Source organism: Ptychodera flava, chromosome 18 (assembly GCF_041260155.1).
Source record: "Ptychodera flava strain L36383 chromosome 18, AS_Pfla_20210202, whole genome shotgun sequence".
NCBI lineage: Eukaryota > Metazoa > Hemichordata > Enteropneusta > Ptychoderidae > Ptychodera > Ptychodera flava.
The window spans coordinates 26,219,203-26,243,960 of NC_091945.1; the positions used below are offsets into that span (position 1 = coordinate 26,219,203).

Here is a 24,758-nt window from a genome sequence, read left to right on the forward strand (position 1 = left end):
CAATATAATGCAAAAGCGGTAATTTTCAACACTTTGACTACTTTTGTAAATTACTAATTACATAGTTTATCAATCTCATGACATTAGGCTTGCTTTGAACTAGTTACTACTCTGTGAGCTTGAAACAGGCATCTCTATGATATTAGAGGATGTATTTTTTTGAGTTTTAGTCAACTTCTTTAACTGTTGGGCCGGCACTGCCACCTTCATTGGCACCAGCGTTAGCGCCACTGAAGTTGCCAGGCATACCGCCAGGCATACCACCTGGCATTCCCTGGCCACCTGTAGCCTGGTATAGCTTAGTGATGATGGGTTTGCATAGGCCTTCAATTTCTTTGAGCCTGTCTTCATATTCATCCTTTTCTGCAGTCTGTGGGAGGGAATTAGAAACGCATGTTATTTGCTTGTCCTGAATATACACAATGTACGTCTTTTCCAAACACAAATGTAACAACAAATTTGGTCGATAATTTCACCACAGCTGTCAATGGCATTATGGGAAGGCTCCATTAACTTGGATGGTACCTGAAACCCGAATTGCTGCCTGTCAACTCGCTGACAAACAGACGACTTTTAATCCCCAAAGGTGTTAATGTTCCAATTTGTTGCGTTTATCTTATCCAGCTGGTGCTATGATAGGAACGTCAGGGCTGTAACGACTCACTCAATACCACGGGCACACACAAATGCTTGCACATGGAACTATGTTGACAGGAAAAAGTGAACCACCCACTTTTCAATGCAAGTAATCTAGTTTCTTCTTTAAATGAGGCTCTAAACTAAGTTTTAGAAATATGGTTAAACAAAATATCGTTCTTCGTTCACTTTCATTCAAGTTTCCTATTTTCGGACGCTTCACTTCAGTAACGTGCATTGATCATATATGCAAATGTGATCAGAACAGCATGTTCAGCATGTTCCACGTGTCCAGCTTTTTCATACACATGCAAACAACGTAACGTGTCCTTACTCCAAGAGCTGTGCATATCCTGTGACATCTCCGATAAAAAGAACGAAATCAATGAATTGCTAGCCAGAAACCGTTTGTAACAGTATGGCCACTCTTACATATAAGAAAGGAGCAATGGTAGAGGCAGTTGACGAGGCCGGCCGGTGGACGGTAGCACGAGTAATTGACTGTGACACAGAGCCAGAAGACAATGGAAAAATTTCAGTGCCACTTTCCCAGGGTGGAGTAGAAAATTCAATATGACTGTTTCTCCCAAAGTCAAAAGACAAAGTCCTACTCTTACGCAGAAAATCAAAGTTTTCAAGCGTAGACTTTCCCTTCCGCGTAACCACGGCCCCTCCACAAAACGCGATGTCGATCGACTTGAATATTGACACTATGATCGACCATGGATGGATTGACGTGGCGTTTCAAAAGTATGAAAAATGAGACTCAGGAACTTTTGGTTGCTTTACATTTGATCAAAAACCTACCAAACCCATCAGACAAGGCCCTACTCTTACGCAGAAAACCAAAGCTCTCAAGCGTCGACTTTCTCTTCCCCGTTTGACTTTCTTCTCTTTCGCGTTTGAGAGAAACAAACATCGGCTTTATTCAGAAATGGTCGGCTATTCGTGGGCGTAACGTCAGTCCAATGGTAAGCTACACCTGATGTGAACGTCAGAATAATTCGGGCTGTAGTCGGGAAAGCAAGGTTGACCTCGAGAGCGATACCCAGTACAGTACACATTCGCAGATCGCGGTACTACAGGCTGATACTAGATAGCAACAAGTTCACCGCGTAAATGCAAATACTGTAATTGCTAGACTACATATAGCCACATCGGCACTTCTGAAATGTTATCTCCGGCTTGCAAGACAACAAAAATATCAAAATATTATTATCAAAACCAGAATTTTGGGGCTAGAGAGTGAAACATTGCTGAAAAGTAGCCGGCCAAAATACGGAAGTAGCCAGTCAATTTGGCCAACTTCCGGCTAAAAGTGAACACGCTGCAAACAGAGAGGCTTGTTGCGATGGACAAGTAGCCTTTGGCTTTTTGACCAGAAAAATAAGTGAGTGTTCATTGATAATTCAAAGACTGGATCCGTTGACACCAAAGTTTGCTCGTAACTTTCATTGCATTGCATGCACCTTTCCGCAATGCCACTCATTGAGTCTGAACTGAAATTGAAAGAGTACGTTTTAGTAAAAGTCCTGTTTTGTTGTGCTGATTTTCACTACCATACTTTCTTTTATAGGGTTATAAACATTTATACAAAGAAAAAAATCTTCAGTTTGTCTCCTTTCGATCGTACAGAGATATTGTGTGAAGGAAAACTTTAGTTCAAAGGGCAATGATCTTTGTGAACGTATCCCTCAACCAGCTTAAATAGCTTTTCGTGTGCAAAATCAGCGTACGTTAATTAACTGCTGGTATTGTTAAACAGCATTTTATTGAAAGGGATTCTATAGTACCATTGTTTTTGTAAACTCTTCATGCAATTTTATGAACTAAATGATGACCTCAAAGTAACAGCAAGTGCTCTACGGCATTAACTGCTGCGGAAATCCTGAAAGCCGGACAAGAACTGTCATCAAGTTAGGCGCCGACCGGCGTGGGCCATGCTAAAAGTAGTTCCGGCAGTGCTAATGTTTTGTTTACACTAAAAGATAATCTGTTTGCATATGTTGACATAGAGATTAATCCTCTGATAACCAAATCAGGTTAGTCGGGTACTTCTAAGTTAATGGAGCGTTCCCCTAATGGGGGTCATACTAACATATTGTGTACTCTTGACAAATTTTGTTGTTTCCTAAAGCTATAACGAAGCTGAGTCCAGTGACAATAACATCCATGATTGTTGATATATATGTAACTCTAAGGTGTTAATTTATTAAGTCACTGCGCTCCCTTTATTGTCACTATGCACCTTAGATTATCACATGACCTGTGAAAAATTCACATACCTGGTTGCTGTCTAGCCAACTGATGACTTCTTGACACTTTTCAATTATCTTTGTCTTATCTTCTTCGCTGATCTTGTCTTTCAGCTTCTCATCTTCAACAGTGTTCTTCATGTTGAAACAATAGCTCTCCAGATTGTTCTTGGCTGAAATTCTCTCCCTTTGAGCTTCATCTTCGTTCTTGTACTTCTCGGCATCCTGCACCATGCGTTCAATCTCTTCCTTGGACAGACATCCTGTAAGACAATAGCAGTGTAATTCAAAGTAATCTTTACGGCCCTGAAATGGCTTTTGCGGCCCGAGGTCGTACGGCAGAAGGGTCTGAGCGTGCGAGGGCCCGTACACCGTACGACCAAGGGCCGCAAAAGCCGTATCAGGGCCGTAAAGGTTTTATCATATACCTTATGGAATGATAAATATATAGTTTACATAATATTCAACATTGTTTAGGAGATAAAAATGCGTGCGATATCAGAAATTCATCGCCATTTGTGTCAGTTTTTCATAAATACGATGGCCGCTTTCCGTCGCAGATTGACATACACAATGACGTCATTTGTTTACCTGCAGAATTCTAGAACGCGCAATGCAACATCCGTACTATTACGTGACCAACAGAGATCCAGGTTGAAATCGAGGTGTATGAAGGACAAAAGCGTGATGTCAGTTTCTTGCAATTTATAATGAACAGGCACACACTTAGTATACACAGGATTTCACTAGAATTTAGAAATAAAAGCCGATGTCACCGGCGCGGCTCCACTGTCGCCACGCGCAACTACGATCTGAGCGAGCAGACGTTTTCCTAATCTCGCGCTGGCTTTGTGTACGAATGGAACGTTTGCGGATAGCAACGCGCGTAGTAACCAGAATTGAGGTAGTTCAGAAATGCATGCGATTGCCCATATTTGGGCACCGGGCCGGGGCGTGATACGTAAAAAAAATGCACGGATCTGAGGGCGCTTTCTCCCATAGCTTTACGCAGGCACTTGAATGTAGGTTATGATAATCATTAGTATTGCACAACGTCCATGTCACAATGTCCTTTGCCTGCATCGAAACATACTATATGCGAAAATGACACCGAGAGAAAACAATCACAAATATTTTTCTGCAACAGAAAATACAAGAAGTGTAATAGATCAGAGTAGATACTTTAATAGACCAAAGCAGACTACTCAATGGCTCATGAATACTCACTTTTGTCATTCGTGATGGTGATCTTACTTTCTTTGCCAGTGCTCTTGTCTACAGCAGACACATTCAGGATACCGTTGGCGTCTACATCAAATGTGACTTCAATCTGCGGCACACCGCGGGGTGCTGGGGGGATACCAGTCAGTTCAAATTTTCCCATAATATTCTGTTAGAAATAAGAAATGAGGTTCACACAGTAAGTTGAGGCTAAAGAAACTAATCTTGCTAACTTGAACGTCAATTCTATAATAGCATGTTCTCAAGGCATTGGTTTACCAGAGGGTTCATACTACCACCTCACCCAAAATTACGGGACATCAGTGATTTTCAAGGACTTTTTAAGGTCAAAAATACCATTTTCCAGATATAATTTTATGTACCTTAAATCATTTTGTGATTTCATGACTTATCTAGTCATTTTTGATAGGGGGGGGGGGGGGGGGAGATTATCAGTTTCCTAGCACTTTCGAGGCAGCTTTAAAATTAAAGACTTTCCAGAAGTGTCACACCTTGTTATGCCTTATCCTGTAAGAATTAATATTTACAAATCTCCCATTTTCATACCACTATGGACTCTCTACCCTCCATTTGTAAGCCATGAACTGCAATTTTACAAATTTCTTTTTGAGAGAAATGATTCCCTCAGAAAGATATTTCAAGGACGACATGTAAAAAGTGGTGATTCATCTTACACACTAGGCAGACACTCATTAGGAAATAAGATGACAAGTGTAACTTGAACAATAACTTTTATTTAGCGGTGTAGCGTATGACATCACGGTATTATTACCATGTTCATTATTTCTGAATCCCCTGTTGTAACAAGCAGCCATACCTCTAATAAATTACCAACACCTGCATCTGCTTCATCATCACTTAACCCTTAGGCACTGTCATTTTTCCCCCAAAATAAATTTTATCAATTTTTATGAATTTTTCTGTATTTTTTCCATGATTTTGGACCAAATGCACATAAATTTTTATGGGCTGCACTTTTTGACCAAAATTTTTGGAAAAATATGAGCTAAAAATTGTCTAGATCTGAAAGAAATTGTTGGCATTGTATAGTATAAATGCAACAGAAAGCGACTTTGGCACTCAAAGGGTTAAAGCAAGTTGTGTAGATCAGCCACTTACATTGTCTTTTGTCATTGCACGTTCCCCTTCATAGACCTGGATGAGCACGCCTGGTTTGTTGTCGGAGTAGGTAGTAAATACCTTGGTCTGCTTTGTCGGGACAGTGGTGTTACGTTTAATCAAGGCTGTCATCACACCACCAGCAGTCTCAATACCAAGGGACAGAGGAGCCACCTCTAGAAGTAGAAGATCAGAGACTTCTTCCGATTTGTCTCCAGAGAGAATTGCAGCCTGGACAGCTGTAAGAAATTGGATCACATTAAATGTCTTGTTATACATTTAGGATATGGCCTTGACAATTCAACTTCACAGTTGTACACAAAAAGTGATTTTGCATCAGGTGAAAAGGATTATTGCTGATAGCGGAGTTGACTCCCGCCTCTAAACAGTTGCTTATACACTACAGAGTGGACTGGAGGCAAATCACAACTTTTTTACTATATACAGCTTTTTGGTAAGTACTTTTCACGAAAATCTACATACCAGCACCATACGCAACAGCTTCATCTGGGTTGATGCTCTTATTCAAGTCCTTGCCGTTGAAGAAATCTTGCAAGATCTTCTGAATTTTTGGGATACGAGTAGAGCCGCCCACAAGCACAAGGTCATGGATGTTTGACTTGTCTAGCTTGGAATCTCTCAGAGCTTTCTCGACTGGTGTGAGTGTACTACGGAACAGGTCTGCGTTTTGTTCCTCAAAACGAGCACGGGTGATGGAGGTGTAGAAATCAATTCCTTCAAACAGTGAATCGATTTCGATGCTGGATGGCGAGAAGAAATTGCAAATTGGTAAGTTTGTGATCAACAGTAAACACTTGCCTAAACAATCCAAGGTGACGGTCAAGACCAATGATGATTTGCCTTTGTGAAAGTCTCTCTAGACCAATGATGATTCGCCTTTGTGAAAGTCTCTTTCAAATTACCTTATTAGCTGCGGACAAATCTTACCTAGCAAACAACAAGCAAATTTCAGAGCATGATTTTCAACAGTGTTAATTTACAGAAGTTTAAGTAAGACATGAAGCATTCCACTCAGGTCATTATTAAAACAAAAGAAACAGCGAAGTGAACACTGAGGGCAAGACACTTGTTAAAACAAAGGTAACACACTGAAAGATGAAAACAAGGACCTAAAAGAAATATTTGTCACCCTAACCCTAACATTACTGATGACATTACTATGGCATGGATAACAAATTTGTATGACTGGAAAAGTAAATGACAAAGTTTGTATATAACATACTTATGTTTGATACATGAAGGAAACTACATGTAAATACTAACCTTGCTTGAGTTGAAGATGACAGTGTCCTCTTTGCACGTTTACAAGCCGTTCTAAGACTCATTCACAAAGTGGTTGACCATACGACTGTCAAAGTCTTCACCCCCCAAGTGAGTGTCACCGGCTGTGGACTTGACCTCAAAGATGCCATCCTCGATGGTCAAGATGGACACATCAAAAGTACCACCGCCAAGGTCAAAGATTAGGACGTTACGCTCATCACCAACCTGTTTGGCAAAGCAGTGAGTATTAACTTTGTTAGTCTCTCATAGAAATGTGGTTTCACATTACCAGCAAGGTAAATGACAAGACATTACTCGATCAACAAACTGTGGGTGTGGCCAGTGATGAGTAAATTTCTGAACTCACAAAGTTGATTGTTTAATCTCTGGAAATTTCTATTAGTTGGCACTTTACCAGCATATGTAATATGCATCAAACAGAATCCCTTGAAATTTCTATTAGTTGACTCGCCTCGGTGCCATACTCTGATCTTCTTCTTGAGCGAGCTAATTTTAAAGATTTTGGCGTAAGAAATATTTTCAGTCTTAGCGTTTCGAAATCATAAACTTTTTCCCCCATAGAGGTAACACAGGAATGGTGGCCATTTTGAAATCAGGCATCAGTGAATGTCAGGTAATTTATTTCTCTAATACCTAGCTTTGCATGTTGACCCCTGATTTTCATTCTGATTTGGTAAAAAGTATGATTGAAAGTTTCATTAGGAAAGTTTTGAGCAAAAGCTTAAGCCTTTCACTTTCGGAGTGAGTACTACCTTAATAATGATAATATTACTAATACTTTATTGCTAAATGCATTAACATAAAATGGAAATTGAATATGAAAACCAGAAAAAAAATAAAATATTATAATAACACTGAGACTTAAAAATGCAAGAGATTAAGAAAATGAACAGCAGAATAAGACATGAAAATCATCAAAGGGTGAGACAAGTAAGAAAAGCATCCTTTTTTGTGAAAATGGTTGCGACGTCTTTTTGTTTCGACAGTTGGGAGAGCAACATTCCTCTCAGTAGAAATTAGAAATATGCCAATAGTTCAAAATTTTATAACGAGAAAATCGCGCCGGTGTCTGCTCTGCCCGGTTAGGAAACGTGAGCTTATTGTTTTGTAAATTCCATGCGAACACAGAGGGAACGTGATGCGGGTAATGCACGTACAGTTTAGAATGATGCCGTGATTTACAATGCAAACACAATGTTGACCTAGCATTTGTTTTTCAATCTGTACTGGAGCCAATCATAGAGCATATATAATTTGTCTCGATCAACTGAACTTTTATTGGCGGACTGCTCATGAAGTGAGTGAAGTGCAGTCGAAGTCCAGGTCGAAATCAATCTCGATTGAAAAGTATCGATATTTCACAGCACAAATTCATGTCAGTATAGCTTCTTAAAATCATTGCGATTAATTGTTATTAGGTAATTATAAACTTATGCAATAAATTTAAAGAAACCAAAATTGAAAATGATAGAATAGTTTCCATGAAATTGAAAAAAATTAAACAACCATGAACGTGCTTTTTTCGAATCAGCAACTACTTTTTCTGTTGATAAACCCAATCACGTTGAAAAACAGCGTGCTGCTGGCCTGTCTATCGTCGTTATTATAGTAGTTCAACGGACAGTACAGTCACCACCGGAGAACGACAAATGCTCGTTTCCACATATCAGAGAACGCGATATTCAACTGTTTGACTGAAGTTCACGCATTTCATTACTTGTACAAAATTCGACCGTCGCGATTTTAGAATGACGTCTTCAGTCAGCGTGGCCTCAGATTCACATCTGTTTTAGGTACTCGCCTCCATGGTATTCGCGAAGCCAAAACAAGTCGCTTTTAGAATTGTTCAAGTTTCTTGTCAAAATCGATTTATTTCAGTTTTTCGCCAACTTTTTATCTTTCTATTAGGAAATCGTTTTAGATACCAGATATTGTCAGGTGTTATATTTAGTTTAGCCTAACGATGGGTTCTAACCTGGCACAACACAAAGTTAGCTTGGCACTGGTGCTTCTGAGGTCGGAAACCGCGTTCATGTAGCTGTCCGTTTTTAGCCCCATGCCATGTTCAAGGCGGACTGTGGTCGTACTTCAACATGCAGTACGGAACGTAAAAGCTAACGTCGCAACACGGCGTCTGAATGAATTCGTCTTTGTCGGTATGTACCACATTGTAATTCATTGTCACGTGTCTCTCTCCGGGCAGGAAGCTGAAAACGCAGTGACGATTGCGCAACCAAAAGAGAGGAAAACACGATGTCATCGGACTTGGCATGCAAAATCACATAATTTTACGAAGTATATACGCAGCCAGCCATTTCTTCGCTTGATAATCAAATTTTAAGGTGGTTGGAAAGGCTATTTTTGCACCAATTCTTTTCTCAGAGTTAATGTCAAGTTTCAAGTGTTGGAATCAAGATATTTAGTTCAAATTTTCAGGATAACTCCCTAGTTAATATTTTCTCCAAAGAATATAAAAATTGTATATTTGCAGCCATGATTTTGAAATATGACACCAGTAAATATTAAAATTTAATTTTTCATATTTTTTTACATATTTGAATTTAATAATAATTGGATAGTATTAATACTACCAAATTAGTTATAAATATGTTGACACTATTTATTGTAAGATTTGTACGGCAGGATTTGTAAATAAAATTTGTTTTTATGATTTTACATGGGTTTATATATCAAAAAATTATTAAAAATTCTTTCAAATTTCAAAATGTGATTTTTCAAAAAGTACTTCAAATACAGGAAAATTGTGCCGTACAAATCTTATCTGTAACCTTGTTAATAGGCTGTAAAAATTCCATGTCCATATCTCATTTCAAAGTTGGATTAAATTGGTATACAATTATGTAGGAAAACTGTTATTCTGTCAAAAATGTTGAAAACAAGCCATATTTGCACCCCTCTTTTGAAGTCATAGAGCAGTTTTTTTGGTTAATCTCACTTTTGACACCTCTTGACACTCAAAGAATCTAAAAATGCATTTACAATAGCAGTCACTCACTCTGAATGCCAGCACCGCCTTGTCAAACTTTCCTGAAAAACAGCAAATAGTGACTTTCCCTTTTCAAACATTTTATTAACAGCTAGGGGACCTCTACCATAGTTAATACACTAAGGACTCCCCAACTTCTTCTTTTTTGGTCAGTTTTTCAGATTTTTTAACAGGCTATAACTCTGCAATGCCTTTGTGCCCAAATGTCTAGTTTTTTTATTCCACAGAGAATGTTGACTACTTTTATATTTGATAGTTTTGTTGAAATTATAACTGACGCTCTAGCCTTTCCAACCACCTTAACTGGTACACAACAGTGCACAGTTAATACGCTAGTTTGTATTTAGCTAGAAGATTATCCCCAGATTTAGCTCGGAATGACAGTTGTGTAAATAAAGCCTAACGCTTACGCCGCGAACTGGCCGTTTCAGTGTTCATTTTCTTCCAATTTTCACGTCATGTATTATTTCATTCATACCACAAATTCAGACAATTGTGTAAAAAGTCCTGTACTTCATTATGGGCAGGGAATTTCCACCGAAAATGTGAGCAAACCGGAATTTTAGCTGACTTTGTGCGACTCCAAGGGTCGCATACACATTTCTGCGATTTACTCTGTTCCGTTTTTGGCAATGTATCGCAACTTCTGGAGAGTGTAACTTGGCGCCGCGTTGACGGATTAGCCTTATCTTTGCACAGGTTGTAGTTAATGACTGTTTCTACAAAACCGTGTCTCAGAATTCCGATAATGTTCCAAAAACAAAAGATATCGTGACAAACGTGGACAAAAGCCGTTAATTTATTCAGAATCCACCACTTCTCACTTTCAAGGCTAATTGTGCAAAAACAAAGCGGAGTGTCAAAAATCCAAGACACGGTTTTTTACACACCTTACCCTGCTATCGATTGCAGTAAACGGCTTACCAATGGCCATCACCCTCTCATACTTACACTTTTTTAAGTGAAAAAACGCAAAAACACACATTTTTGAGCAAAACATACACACGCAAACAGGTTTTGAAATATTCTTTCAATATTTAATCTTCAATTGTCGAGCTACCCAAACATATACTACATGTCGGGTTAAAGATTCATTTTAATGGTGAAAAATCAGATTAAAGAAAAGTGTCTGCGAATGTGGGTCTCCCCCTTAAGAGTTACTTGTCAAATCGTCAGCAAACAGTCTCCATCGGTAACAAGTCATCCTCGTACAAGCCAATCAAATGTGGAGTCCCACAAGGGTCAATTTTAGGGCCTATTCTTTTCTTGTTGTACATAAATGATATTGTGAACTCAACTAGTAACCTTCATTTTAGACTGTTTGCTGATGACACCAACTTATTTAAATATCTAAACAACTCAGTTATAGACATCAATGATATAGATATTGATTTTCAGAAGGTTTGTAAGTGGTGCAATGCCAATAAGTTAACTATAAACTCAGATAAGACAAATTATATGATAATTAAGTCAGCTAGGAAATCTGTAAATACTGTTGGAAAGTTGAGTGACGGATCCCCAATTCAAGGCGTCTTATCAACCAACTACTTAGGAGTTTCCATAGATCACCACATGACGTGGAAAACACATATTGATAAAGTTAGCAAATCCATCGCGCCCCTTGTAGGTGTTATCTCACAAATCCGTCATTTTGTTCCCAGATCAACTCTCATCCTACTTTACAACTCAATGATTCTTCCTCGAATTTGCTACTGCATTGAAATATGGGGAAACACATACTCAACTTTTCTCCAACCCATTCTCATTTTACAAAAAAAGTTGGTACGACTTATCACCTTTTCAGATTTCCGTACTCATACTGTCCCCCTTTTCCAGAAACTCAACATTCTTGACATCAACAAGCAATGTAAATTAAATACTTGCCTATTAATTTTTGACTTAAAGAAAAATCGCTTTGTTCATGATGAATATCACTACCTCGACAGATTGCCCCACAATTACCCAACACAGCTTGCAAGGAACGACAATTTCTACATCCCTAAAGTAAACCTCTCTATAACTCAGCACAGTCTCAAATACGCTGCAACCAAGCATTGGAATTCGCTACCTGACTCATTGAAAAAAATTGATAATAGGACCTCATTTAAGTTACAATTGAAGCAATATCTTCTTTCTACTTGATCAGTTTTTCATTCTGTTCTGTCACCTTACTTTCACCATTTTGATGTATATTTATTTATTTCGTATTTAAATTTCAATGTCAGCCTGATGCAAATGCAACGCATTTTACTCATAGTTTCGTTTTGGGGCGACAAGCTCGACTAGTTCTAAAGAACTATTTTTGTGGCTCCAGCCAGGATCAGGTTCTTTCTTGAGTTGAAAAGGAAACATTGTGAATGTTTTGTCGTTTCTGGCAAATAAAGATTATTATTATTATTATTATTATTATTATTATTATTATTAAGATGTGCTTCGGCAATTTCCTTCATCTTGAAGAGAACCATGGAACTGATTTCTTCTGGGTAGAAGGTTTTCTCTTCTGCTTTGTACTCAAGATTATTATTATTATTATTATTATTATTATTATTAAGATGTGCTTCGGCAATTTCCTTCATCTTGAAGAGAACCATGGAACTGATTTCTTCTGGGTAGAAGGTTTTCTCTTCTGCTTTGTACTCAAGATTATTATTATTATTATTATTATTATTATTATTAAGATGTGCTTCGGCAATTTCCTTCATCTTGAAGAGAACCATGGAACTGATTTCTTCTGGGTAGAAGGTTTTCTCTTCTGCTTTGTACTCAAGATTATTATTATTATTATTATTATTATTATTAAGATGTGCTTCGGCAATTTCCTTCATCTTGAAGAGAACCATGGAACTGATTTCTTCTGGGTAGAAGGTTTTCTCTTCTGCTTTGTACTCCACTTTGATCTTGGGTTTACCTCCATCATTGATAACTGTAAATGGCCACAGTTTCATGTCCTGTTGGACTACTGATTCTTCAAACCGACGACCAATTAAACGCTTGGCATCTGAAGATGAAAGAGTTTGTTTCTTATGGCAAATGACAGAATCTATGAAGATCACTGAAGTCTTTGTTAGAGGCAGGGTCAAGACAGTAAAAGACACGTAAAATTTACACTGGCGCACGAGTTATTGGAACACTAAATTAGGTAATTACCCAGCAACTTGGCTGAGTACTTTGCTATTTGACCTGGTGTTTACCTAAACAAGGGTGTTTTATGGTCTGAAGACTGATAAGATATCCAGCACACTCAGCAGGCAGCTCCTCCACTAAGTAAACTGATATGCCTACACTGCAAAAAAACATTTTTGACTTGCAGCTGCATGTAGTTGATGGGAGAGTTTTGAAGGGCCGGAAAAGTGTAAAACATGATTTGCCGCTGTCATTTTGTGTCCTGTTTTTGTATATGCATGTTATTACCAGTTTTTAATCACAATTACATACATTGAAGAAACACTGACTGTCAGAGCAACCATCCAATCATATGTCAAAAATGGACTGTTCCATCAACGTCGGTGGTGGGCTCATGGAAGGTGGTAAATTTGACGAGTTTTGTAACTCTAGATTTACAAGGGATGCTGCGATGGTTTCAATTCCAAATAACATACAGAGGCAAAACCTGTCAGGTTCAGGCCCAGGACACAAAATGAGTATAATAGATTGTGATACATCATAATATTTATTCCCCCTTTTCACTATTTTCCCAAGAACTTGATGCCAATTGAAAATGGGTTGTTCCTGTGAAGGCATATCAGTTTACTCAGTGGAGGAGCTGCCTGCTGAGTTTGGTGGATATCTTGTCAGTCTTCAGACAATAAAACAGACTCTTGTTTAGGTAAATGCCAGGTCAAATTGTAAAGTGCTCAGCTAAGTTGCTGGGTAATTACCTAATTTGGTGTTCCGATAACTCGTGCCCTCGCTGTAAAGGAATTTTTTCAGGAATTTTCACGGACTACTTTCCAAGACATTTTTACAATTGATCATTTTTTATTTCATTTTACATAACATTTTTAGAATATAACGACTAATCATCTTGTCAATTTTGAAAATTTGGAGTGGATTACCAGTTTTCCAGACGTTGGTTTCATTTTTTAGGCCTTTTCCAGAAAATTCGAGAACTTTTAAATGACATTTTTGGAAGTGAACAAAGATTACTAAAATCTTTGCAAATCTTTTTAGAAAAATACTGCCCACAAAATGTGACTTTTGATGAATTTTGTTCCAGATTTTGCATGTTATTCTGACCTGCACCAGAACTTTGCAGTGTTACAGTGTTTTCATATGCTGAATAAAGGTCAGAGGTCAACAGAGATGCCATATCTTTCAGACATGCTGCTGAATATTAAAAGTCAGAGGTCAACACTGTCAGGTCATAGTTCACCAGAAAGAACTTCTTTCATTTTCACTATACAAATATTAAAGTCATGAAGTAATAACTAATCCTAATTCGTTAAAAATGTGAATGTCAAAGGTCATCTTAACATTAATAACCTACCGAAACACAGTATTGTTTGGGTTCATAGCAACTTGGTTCTTGGCAGCATCTCCGATGAGACGCTCTGTATCTGTGAAAGCCACATAGCTGGGAGTTGTACGGTTTCCCTGGTCATTGGCTATGATTTCGACTTTGCCATGCTGGAATACACCAACGCAGGAGTATGTTGTACCCAAATCAATACCAACTGCTGGTCCTTTGTCGGCCATGTTTTCTTTATCTAGAAGAAGCAGAGTAGTGGTAGGTAACATTGATGTAATCCTGATGACAGCCCACATTTTCACATTTAATCTCTTGATTTCATATTTACAGGAACACTGCTGGTATAAAGAGCTACTGCACATTTGTCATGGATTTTAATATCATAGAGTTCAAATGCCTGACAACGGTTTTAACTGTCCCACTCATACTGTACAGATCAAAATGTCAGGAGTTGTCCGCCACTTGGGAGAGCTTCTTGTGTAAGTTTCAAGGTAGGACATTGAGATTTAAAGGACCAACACGTGAGGTTGGCAATTTAATCTTTCTTGCGTAATCTTTCTTGAGATTTCCCTCAAATTTCCATTCATTAATCTACCGTCATTTATCAGATATATAACTCTTTGGTTCTTTTTCAAAGTTTATTTAACTAATGTTAGAGTTCTGGTAGACTTATGGTATTCATTTGATGAACACACTGTCTGTCGTTCTTGACTTTAATATGACAATTTCTGGTGGGTTTTTTTCTGATCACACTTCCCTTGACATACCGCATTGTCCTTACCCAGTCTGCTGAGTTGAAATCTAATCTTATGTTTAACTTGTTGAAAAAGTGCCCGATGACAACAGAAAATTATTAATGGGAGGTATATAAAAAATTCCTGCTTATTTAGACCTGTGATACGCCCCTTGGAAATTCTAAACTTCTTGCCAAAACCATGGTATTCGAGAATATTTATATAAGGCCGGCCAACAACTGCGTCAACATTTAAAGTTGATAATTAATCTTGAATGTTTGAACGGGAAATTTGTCACGAGGTTGGCAACGCCACTAGGAGGAGTAGGACATCAGATTGACTTCCTGACGATCGCTCGCCACCAGACTGAAATCAAATTGAAGCCGCTGCTCTGTATGGTAGGGCGGTGTTACCGGATAGGCCTCCTGTTGTGGGAGGCCTATAGCCGGTAACACACAGCCCTGCCATACAGAGCTCAAGTCAACGTATCCTAACTGCATGTTACATAGAACTATACGCCAAGCTTTCACTTCAGTTTAATTTAAATTTACCAATCAATTTTTCGGCGAAATTTGGTGATACAATGGTAAAAGTTCAACTGACGACATCATCACTATACCTAAATGAAGTCCTCTTTACACATGCTCTCTTTTCAGCCAAACGTCTCCTAAACAACTGGACAAGAAATTTGATCGAACATTTCTTACTCGTTTTGCGCTTTAACAGAATCGCCCAGCACGTGTACATACCGGATTACCGCCATGTACGGTACAAGATAGAGTCCTCGAAGAAAGCTGGTCTTTCTTGAAGATCGCCAATTTCCTTTTACATTTTGATAATCGTGAAAGAAAGAGTGACTTACCTGAATGTAAAGGGGTTAAAAAAGGTTTCTAAATCACAGAAATGCTGGGCAAATATCCTAATTTTTGACCTTATTCTTCTAGCACTGAGCACGTTTGAAGCTCTCGTGTCCTGACTAACCTTTAATATGGTATATATTCCATGACGTACAAATAAACGGGCCTATCAGAAGGCGAGTTTGAGTTCATCACATGCTTTCGAAATTTCTCGAACAGTCTTCACGTGATTCCCTCAGACCAATCAGTGCATATGTTGTGCACCCTAGCAGCCGGTTAGCAAACACAAGTCTATACATATCCTTTGTTCAATGGTGTGAAGAACTTCCGAGCATTTCGAATTGTGGCTACGCGCAGAGGTCATTACTACATGTGCCATTTCCACACTCATGTATCATGGAAGCGTATCCAGATATTCTTTAATTCAGCATTTTCTTTGAAGCATCACCAAGACACAATATGTATATCGTAGTACCGGTTATATTGATGACGTAAATACAGTGATTATATGAACATTGGCCCGATGAGTACATGGTGAGAGTGTCCGGCTTTGGCTACGCTACCTCCGGAGTCGGGAAGTGGCGTAACCAAAGTCGGTACTCTGACCTTACTTATAGGGCTATGTCCGATCATAGCCCTGCCAGGCAGTGCTAGGTTGGAACACGGTCGTTGATACACTGTGCAGGATCCTGTGTAGCATAAACAGGAGCCTGCCTAACCATAAGCGACTGTGGGTTGGGCGCTCGAGCCGCCTCATTGAAAGAAATTATTGTATCTTTTTAAGCCAGAATTCCACAGTTGTAAGCTTAATATAGGCCTAAGTGGCGAAGCCATCTCAGAAATGGGCAAATCCAGTATTCCACTCGGTTTTGATCATTGCATACAATCAGGGCTCCTTGTGGTTTACCCGTTGCTTCTGTGTTTTCCCTTCAACCACAGGGATTATAAAGGGTAAGCTTAATATGGGTGTTCAATGTTATCGTGTTTTGTTTTTCATGTTGTTAGGCCTACTGGGTGATGAAAATTGATGAACAAAAGCGTTTTTGTTTCTTTGATTCATTTCTACTGTTAACCCTCTAAACATCTGAAAAAAAAATGATGTGAGGCCTTTTAACTTCTTTTAACTAAATGAAAAAGAAAATAAGGTTTTGAGGTGCCAAGATGATTATAAAGCACGGGTATCCGGTGGACACCGGCACTGTCCCTGTGTAGTATCTTCTCGGCAGCTCAAATCCTTGGAAGCTATATAGTCATTATTATTTTAGAGTTATTTAGAAGGTACCAGTAGTAATCAATGAACAAAAATAAAATACTAAAAACACACGTGTTCTTCCATTTAGTATCAAATAACAACACAAACCCTGTCATACCGACAGTTCCAAATTACTTGAGCTCGGTGAAAGACTTTTAGTGAAAACAATTTGTTTTTAATCAAAGTAAGTCGAGGTAAGAATACAGTTCAGTCATTGCGCAGTGTACCTTCCTAACAACAAATCACCTGTTAGCTGTCTCTTAACTGTGGTGTTTTCGGACGGGATTTCTTCTCTTTACGGGCTGGTTTTACGTGGTGGCGGGTTAACATAAAAGTCAAAACCTGCCCGTAAAAGTTTCAGTTTCCTAGCACTTTCGAGGCAGCTTTAAAATTCAAAGACTTTCCAGAAGCATTGCACCTTGTTATGCCTTATCCTGTGAGAAATAATATTACAAATCTCCCATATTCATACCACTATGGACTCTCTAATCTTAATTGTAAGCCATGAACTGCAATTTCACAAATTTTTTTGAGAGAAATAATTCCCTCAGAAAGATATTTCAAGGACGACATGCAAAAAGTGGTGATTCATCTTACACACTTGACAGACACTCAAGATGACGACTGTAGCTTGAACAATAACTTTTATTTAGCAATGCAGTGTACGACATCATCCACGGTATTATTACCATGTTTATTATTTCTGAATCCGATGTTGTAACAAGCAGCCATACCTCTAATAAATTACTAACACCCACATCTGCTTCATCATCACTTAACCCTTAGGCACTGTCATTTTTCCGCAAAATAAATTTTATCAATTTTTATGAATTTTTCTGTATTTTTCCCATGATTTTGGACCAAATGCACATAAATTTTTATGGGCTGCACTTTTTGACCAAAATTTTGGGAAAAATCTGAGAAAAAAATTGTCTAGATCTGAAAGAAATTGTTGGCATTGTATAGTATAAATGCAACGAAAATCGACTTTGGCACTCAAAGGGTTAAAGACAATTTGTGTAGACCAGATACTTACATTGTCTTCTGTCATTGCACGTTCTCCTTCATAGACCTGGATGAGCACGCCTGGTTGGTTGTCGGAGTAGGTTGTAAATACCTGGGTCTGCTTAGTCGGGACAGTGGTGTTACGTTTAATCAAGACAGTCATCACACCACCAGCAGTCTCAATACCAAGTGACAGAGGAGCCACGTCCAAAGGCAGAAGATCAGAGATTTCTATCGATTTGTCTCCAGAGAGAATTGCAGCCTGGACAGCTGTAAGAAATTGATCAAATTAAATGTCTTGTTATACATTTAGGATGTGGCCTTGACAATCAACTTCATAGTTGTACACAAAAAGTGATTTTGCACAGGTGAAAAGGATTATTGCTGACAGCGGAGTTGACTCCCACCTCTGCAGGGGCTTATACACTACAGAGTGACTGGAGGCAAATCACAACTTTTAATTATATACATCTTTTTGGTAAGTACTTTTCACGAAAATCTCCGTACCTCACCATATGCAACAGCTTCGTCAGGGTTGATGCTCTTATTCAAGTCCTTGCCGTTGAAGAAATCTTGTAAGATCTTCTGAATTTTAGGGATACGAGTAGAGCCACCCACAAGCACAAGGTCATGGATGTTTGATTTGTCAAGCTTGGAATCTCTCAGAGCTTTCTCGACTGGTGTGAGTGTACTACGGAACAGGTCTGCGTTTTGTTCCTCAAAACGAGCACGGGTGATGGAGGTGTAGAAATCAATTCCTTCAAACAGTGAATCAATTTCGATGCTGGATGGTGAGAAGAAATTGCAAATTGGTAAGTTTGTAATCAACAGTAAGCACTTGCACAAACAATCCAAGGTGACGGTCAAGACCAATGATGATTTGCCTTTGTGAAAGTCTCTCTAGACCAATGATGATTCGCCTTTGTGAAAGTCTCTTTCAAATTACCTTATTAGCTGCGGACAAATCTTACCTAGCAAACAACAAGCAAATTTCAGAGCATGATTTTCAACAGTGTTAATTTACAGAAGTTTAAGTAAGACATGAAGCATTCCACTCAGGTCATTATTAAAACAAAAGAAACAGCGAAGTGAACACTGAGGGCAAGACACTTGTTAAAACAAAGGTAACACTGAAAGATGAAAACAAGGACCTAAAAGAAATATTTGTCACCCTAACCCTAACATTACTGATGACATTACTATGGCATGGATAACAAATTTGTATGACTGGAAAAGTAAATGACAAAGTTTGTATATAACATACTTATGTTTGATACATGAAGGAAACTACATGTAAATACTAACCTTGCTTGAGTTGAAGATGACAGTGTCCTCTTTGCACGTTCACAAGCAGTTCTAAGACGTCTAAGTGCACGCTTACTTCCCGTAATATCCTTCTTGTGTTTGCGTTTGAACTCATTCACGAAGTGGTTGACCATACGACTGTCAAAGTCTTCCCCTCCCAAGTGAGTGTCACCAGCCGTGGACTTGACCTCAAAGATGCCGTCTTCAATTGTCAAGATGGACACATCAAAAGTACCACCGCCAAGGTCAAAGATTAGGACGTTACGCTCAGCACCAACCTGTTTGGCAAAGCAAGGTAAATGACAAGACATTACTCAAACAACAAACTGTGGGTGTGGCCAGTGATGAGTAAATTTCTGAACTCATAAAGTTGATTGTTTAATCTCTGGAAATTCTATTAGTTGGCACTTTACCAGCATATGTAATATGCATCAAACAGAATACCTGGAAATTTCTATTAGTTGGCTCGCCTCGGTGCCATACTCTGATCTTCTTCTTGAGCGAGCTAATTTTAAAGATTTGGCGTATGAAAATTTTCAGTCTTAGTGTTTCGAAATTATTAACTTTTTCCCCATAGAGTTAACACAGGGCTGTTGGCCATTTTGAAATCAGGCATCAGTGAATGTCAGGTAATTTGTTTCTCTAGTACCCAGCTTTGCATGTTGACCCCTGATTTTTATTCTGATTTGGTAAAAAGTATGATTGAAAGTTTCATTTAGGAAAGTTTTGAGCAAAAGTTTAAGCCTTTCACTTTCGGAGTGAGTACTACCTTAATAATGATAATATTACTAATACTTTATTGCTAAATGCATTAACATAAAATGGAAATTGAATATGAAAACCAGAAAAAAAATAAAATATTATAATAACACTGAGACTTAAAAATGCAAGAGATTAAGAAAATGAACAGCAGAATAAGACATGAAAATCATCAAAGGGTGAGACAAGTAAGAAAAGCATAAACGATAGATGCTACGAAGGCATTAAAAAAACAACTATACATGCTGTTTAAATAAAACAAACCAAGAATTTGCTTCTTCACAATTGCAGGTATGTCTCAAAGATAAAGACACAAAATTTCTGAATGTTGCTGCATAATTCTATTTTCTCCATGGTAAATGCACAGAGAAAATAAACTGAACACATTCAGCAGTTTCATATAGACACACAGATTTTACCATACATTGGAGAAATCATCATGCATGATAATTTTCAGCATGTGTCATGTTCATGCTTGCCTTTCTTCCTAAGTGGAAAGAAGCTTTACGTAGCAGCTTAGTCACTTACGTAATATAGCATGAATGAATTACAAAATGGAAGAAACTTACATAACTGAATATAACACTGTTTAAAAGCAAGTCAAATCAAGATGGATCTACATTTTCTGATACTCTTTTGTTATCAGTTTATTAAAGAACCATATGCAAACATTTCACAATTGTTCCTGAAAAACATGTGCAAGCTTTGCCATAGAGGGCGCTGTTCAGTCAACTTTCCAAAAATCCTAGGCTAATGTGCCGCGCTGAATAAGATCTGACCCAATTGGGTAGTTGAATCTTACCAATATAATGAAAACAATACAAATAGACTCCCTAAGTGGCTGTGAATAGTGAAAATGAACCAATCAGAGAAAGAGCTTATTCAAGCTGCACATCAGCAGAAAATCCTTAGTAAACTCCATTATTAATATGTTAATGACACAAAAGGTGCAAGCATGTCACCCAAAATGCATTTGTGGCAGATTTGCATTTCTAATATCCTAGTGCATACTTTGCTTTACTTTTGTCAAAATTTTGTTTTCATACAATCTTACACCTGTTCAACTTACCTTTTTGTCAAGACCATATGCAATAGCTGCAGCTGTGGGCTCGTTGATAATACGGAGCACATTCATGCCAGAGATTGTACCAGCATCTTTGGTGGCTTGACGTTGAGAATCATTGAAATAGGCTGGGACAGTTACTACAGCATTATTGACTTTCTGTGGTAAGAAAAATTAACATAAATTAACATAATTATATCACCAATGAAACTAATGACAAGTGATATGTTCAAGAAATTGTTTCTTATAATTAAATTGGACTACTGATAACAGGTCTTTTTCTTTTCTAATATACAGAGCTTGGGTGGAATACTATCGCCATATTTGCTATGCCAAAGGGAATTTTCATAGGAGTGCCGGAAGTAAGTTTACATGTTTGCCAGTCTTACCAAATACAACGGATTCTACTTGTAGGGGAATCAGAATAGATATCAACAGGATATTTGTTTCATTCATTGCCTTCCCACCAGGTGGGGCAAGGGTTTGAGTTAAGGTTTTGCTAAATGTGCATGTCTGGGCCGTAACTGTTCAAAAGCCATTATAATACTCTCTTTACCTTTCCAAGATATGCTTCGGCAATTTCCTTCATCTTGAGGAGAACCATGGAACTGATTTCTTCTGGGTAGAAGGTTTTCGTTTCTGCTTTGTACTCCACTTTGATCTTGGGTTTACCTCCTTCATTAGTCACTGTAAATGGCCACAGTTTCATGTCCTGTTGGACAACTGATTCTTCAAACCGACGACCAATTAAACGCTTGGCATCTGAAGATGAAAGAGTTTGTTTCTTATGGTAAATAACAGAATCTATGAAGATTCACGGACTACTTTCCAAGACATTTTTACAATTGATCATTTTTTATTTCATTTTACATAACATTTTTAGGATATAACGACTAATCATCTTGTCAATTTTGAAAATTTGGAGTGGATTACCAGTTTTCCAGACGTTGGTTTCATTTTTTAGGCCTTTTCCAGAAAATTCGAGAACTTTTAAATGACATTTTTGGAAGTGAACAAAGATTACTAAAATCTTTGCAAATCTTTTTAGAAAAATACTGCCCACAAAATGTGACTTTTGATGAATTTTGTTCCAGATTTTGCATCATATTCCTGCACCAGAACTTTGCAGTGTTACAGTGTTTTCATATGCTGAATAAAGGTCAGAGGTCAACAGTGATGCCATAGTTTAAAAGAACTTTCAGACATGCTGCTGAATAAGGTCAGAGGTCAACACTGTCAGGTCATAGTTCACCAGAAAGAACTTCTTTCGTTTTCACTATACAAATATTGAAGTCATGAAGTTATGACTAATCCTACTTTCCCTCTCCTAATATGTGAATGTCGAAGTAAGAGGTCACCTTAACATTAATAACCTACCAAACACAGTATTGTTTGGGTTCATAGCAACTTGGTTCTTGGCAGCATCTCCGATGAGACGCTCTGTATCTGTGAAAGCCACATAGCTGGGAGTTGTACGGTTTCCCTGGTCATTGGCTATGATTTCAACTTTACCATGCTGGAATACGCCAACACAGGAGTATGTTGTACCCAAATCAATACCAACTGCTGGTCCTTTGGCGGCCATGTTTTCTTTTTCTAGAAGAAGCAGAGTAGTGGTAGGTAACATGTAATCCTGATGACAGCCCACATTTTCACATTTAATCTCTTGATTTCATATGTACAGGAACACTGCTGGTATAAAGAGCTACTGCAAATTTGTCATGGGTTTTAATATCAAAGAGTTCAAATGCCTGACAACGGTGTTAACTGTCACAGTCATACTGTACAGATCAAAATGTCAGAAGTTGTCCACCACTTGGGGAGGGCTTCTTGTGTAAGTTTCAAGGTAGGACATTGAGATTTAAAGGACCAACACGTGAGGTTGGAAATGTATTCTTCTTACGTAATCTTTCTTGAGATTTACCTCAAATTTCCATTCATTAATCCACCGTAATATATATAACTGTTTGGTTCTTTTTCGAAGTTTATTTAACTAATGTTAGAGTTCTGGTAGACTTATGGTATTCATTTGATGAACACACTGTTTGTTGTTCTTGACTTTAATATGACAATATTGGGTTTGTTTTTTTCCGATCACACTTCCCGTTGACATACCGCATTGTCGGTACCAAGTCTGCTGAGTTGAAATCTAATCTCATGTTTAACTTGTTGAAAAAGTGCTTGATGACAACAGAAAATCATTAATGGAAGGTATGTAAAAAATCCTGCTTATTTAGACCTGTAATACGCCCCCTTCGAAATTCTAGACTACTGGCCAAAACCATGGTAGTCCAGAATATTTATATAAGGCCGGCCTTGCCCACACATTAGACGAAACTGCGTCAACATGTAAAGTTGATAATTAATCTTTGAATGTTTGAACGGGAAATTTGTCACGAGGTTGGCAACGCCACTAGGAGGAGTAGGACATCAGATTGACTTCCCGACGATTGCTCGCCACCAGACTGAAATCAAATTGAAGCCGCTGCTCTGTATGGTAGGGCGGTGTTACCGGCTATAGGCCTTCTGTGGCGGGAGGCCTATAGCCGGTAACACACAGCCCTGCCATACAGAGCTCAAGTCAACATATCCTAAGCTACATGTTACATGTAACTACACGCCAAGCTTTCACTTCAGTTTAAATTGACTAATCAGTTTTTCGGCGAAATTTGGTGATACAATGGTAAAAGTTCGACTGACGACATCATCACTATACCTAAATGAAGTCCTCTTTACAAATGCTCTCTTTTCAGCGAAATGTCTCCTAAAACAATTGGACAAGAAAATTGATCAAACATTTTTTACTCGTTTTGCGCTTTAACAGGAATCGCCCAGCACGTGTACATACCGGATTACCGCCATGTACCGGTACGAGATAGAGTCCTCGAAGCTTAGAAAGCTGGTCTTTCTTGAAGATCGTCAATTTCCTTTTTTCATTTTGATAATCGTGAAAGAAAGAGTGACTTACCTGAATGTCAAGGGGTTAAAAAAGGTTTCTAAATCACAGAAATGCTGGGCAAATATCCTAATTTTTGACCTTATTCTTCTAGCACTGAGCACGTTTGAAGCTCTCGTGTCCTGACTAACCTTTAATATGGTATATATTCCATGACGTACAAATAAACGGGCCTATCAGAAGGCGAGTTTGAGTTCATCACATGCTTTCGAAATTTCTCGAACAGTCTTCACGTGATTCCCTCGGACCAATCAGTGCATATGTTGTGCACCCTAGCAGCCGGTTAGCAAACACAAGCCTATACATATCCTTTGTTCAATGGTGTGACGAACTTCCGAGCATTTCGAATTGTGGCTACGCGCAGAGGTCCTTACTAGGCTACATGTGCCATTTCCACACTCATGTATCATGGAAGCTTATCCAGATATTCTTTAATTCAGCATTTTCTTTGTAGCATCACAAAGACACAATATGTATATCGTACCGGTTGTATTGATGACGTTAAATACAGTGATTATATGAACATTGTCCCGATGAGTACATGGCGAGAGTGTCCGGCTTACTATACGCTGCCTCCGGAGTCGGGAAGTGGCGTAACCAAAGTCGGTCACTCTCTGGCCTTACTTGTAGGGCTATGTCCAATCATAGCCCTGCCAGGCAGTGCTAGGTTGGAACACGGTCGTTGATGTGCAGGATCCTGTGTATCATAAACAGGAGCCTACCGTAGCTAACCATAAGCGACTGTGGGTTGGGCGCTCGAGCCGCCTCATCGAGAGAAAAATCATATAGGCTACT

The 24,758-nt window shown here is 38.5% G+C and overlaps 3 protein-coding genes across 9 annotated transcripts in view; 1 reads left to right on the top strand and 2 right to left on the bottom strand.

Moving 5' to 3' along the window:
* LOC139117250 (heat shock cognate 71 kDa protein-like) overlaps positions 1 to 15,777 on the bottom strand; it is a 47,678-nt gene extending 31,901 nt beyond the window's left edge. The window contains exon 1 of the mRNA XM_070680195.1: positions 15,629 to 15,777. The gene's annotated coding sequence lies outside the window, so the exon portion shown is untranslated. The remainder of the gene's footprint in view (positions 1 to 15,628) is intronic.
* The window catches only part of LOC139117251 (uncharacterized), a 35,331-nt gene that overhangs the window by 8,912 nt on the left and 1,661 nt on the right, over positions 1 to 24,758 (top strand). Inside the window, exons 4-9 of one of the 7 annotated variants that reach the window (XR_011548483.1) lie at positions 5,287 to 6,041; positions 6,583 to 6,776; positions 17,946 to 18,692; positions 19,309 to 19,480; positions 21,305 to 22,226; positions 22,692 to 22,853. Coding sequence is in view for 4 of the 7 variants with exons in the window: in XM_070680197.1 (XP_070536298.1) it covers positions 6,679 to 6,776; positions 14,363 to 14,523; positions 17,946 to 18,073 (387 nt within the window). In the remaining 3 variants the exon portion in view is untranslated. Of the gene's footprint in view, positions 1 to 5,286; positions 6,042 to 6,582; positions 6,777 to 14,362; positions 14,524 to 17,945; positions 18,693 to 19,308; positions 19,481 to 21,304; positions 22,227 to 22,691; positions 22,854 to 24,758 lie in introns of those variants that run through there. The other 6 variants (XM_070680197.1, XM_070680196.1, XR_011548485.1 and 3 more) reach the window with 6 other exon arrangements.
* Positions 112 to 22,592, bottom strand: LOC139117254 (heat shock cognate 71 kDa protein-like). The gene is made up of 9 exons (XM_070680201.1): positions 22,385 to 22,592; positions 21,564 to 21,769; positions 21,014 to 21,166; positions 19,186 to 19,463; positions 5,736 to 6,013; positions 5,253 to 5,491; positions 4,119 to 4,281; positions 2,922 to 3,154; positions 112 to 370 (listed from the first exon to the last, which is right to left on the bottom strand). The coding sequence occupies exons 1-9, from the start codon at positions 22,590 to 22,592 to the stop codon at positions 167 to 169; spliced, it is 1,962 nt and encodes a 653-aa protein (XP_070536302.1). The 3' UTR covers positions 112 to 166.

What these genes read in the sequence shown, in the direction of transcription:
- LOC139117254 (XM_070680201.1), bottom strand. Translation starts at nt 22,592, where the DNA reads ATGGCCGCCAAAGGACCAGCAGTTGGTATTGATTTGGGTACAACATAC. An exon ending in CCCAAACAATACTGTGTTTG is followed by an intron (nt 21,770 to 22,384) that starts GTAGGTTATTAA and finishes TTTCATCTTCAG; the next exon opens with ATGCCAAGCGTTTAATTGGT. An exon ending in TCATCTTCAACTCAAGCAAG is followed by an intron (nt 6,014 to 19,185) that starts GTTAGTATTTAC and finishes CTCGCCATCCAG; the next exon opens with CATCGAAATCGATTCACTGT.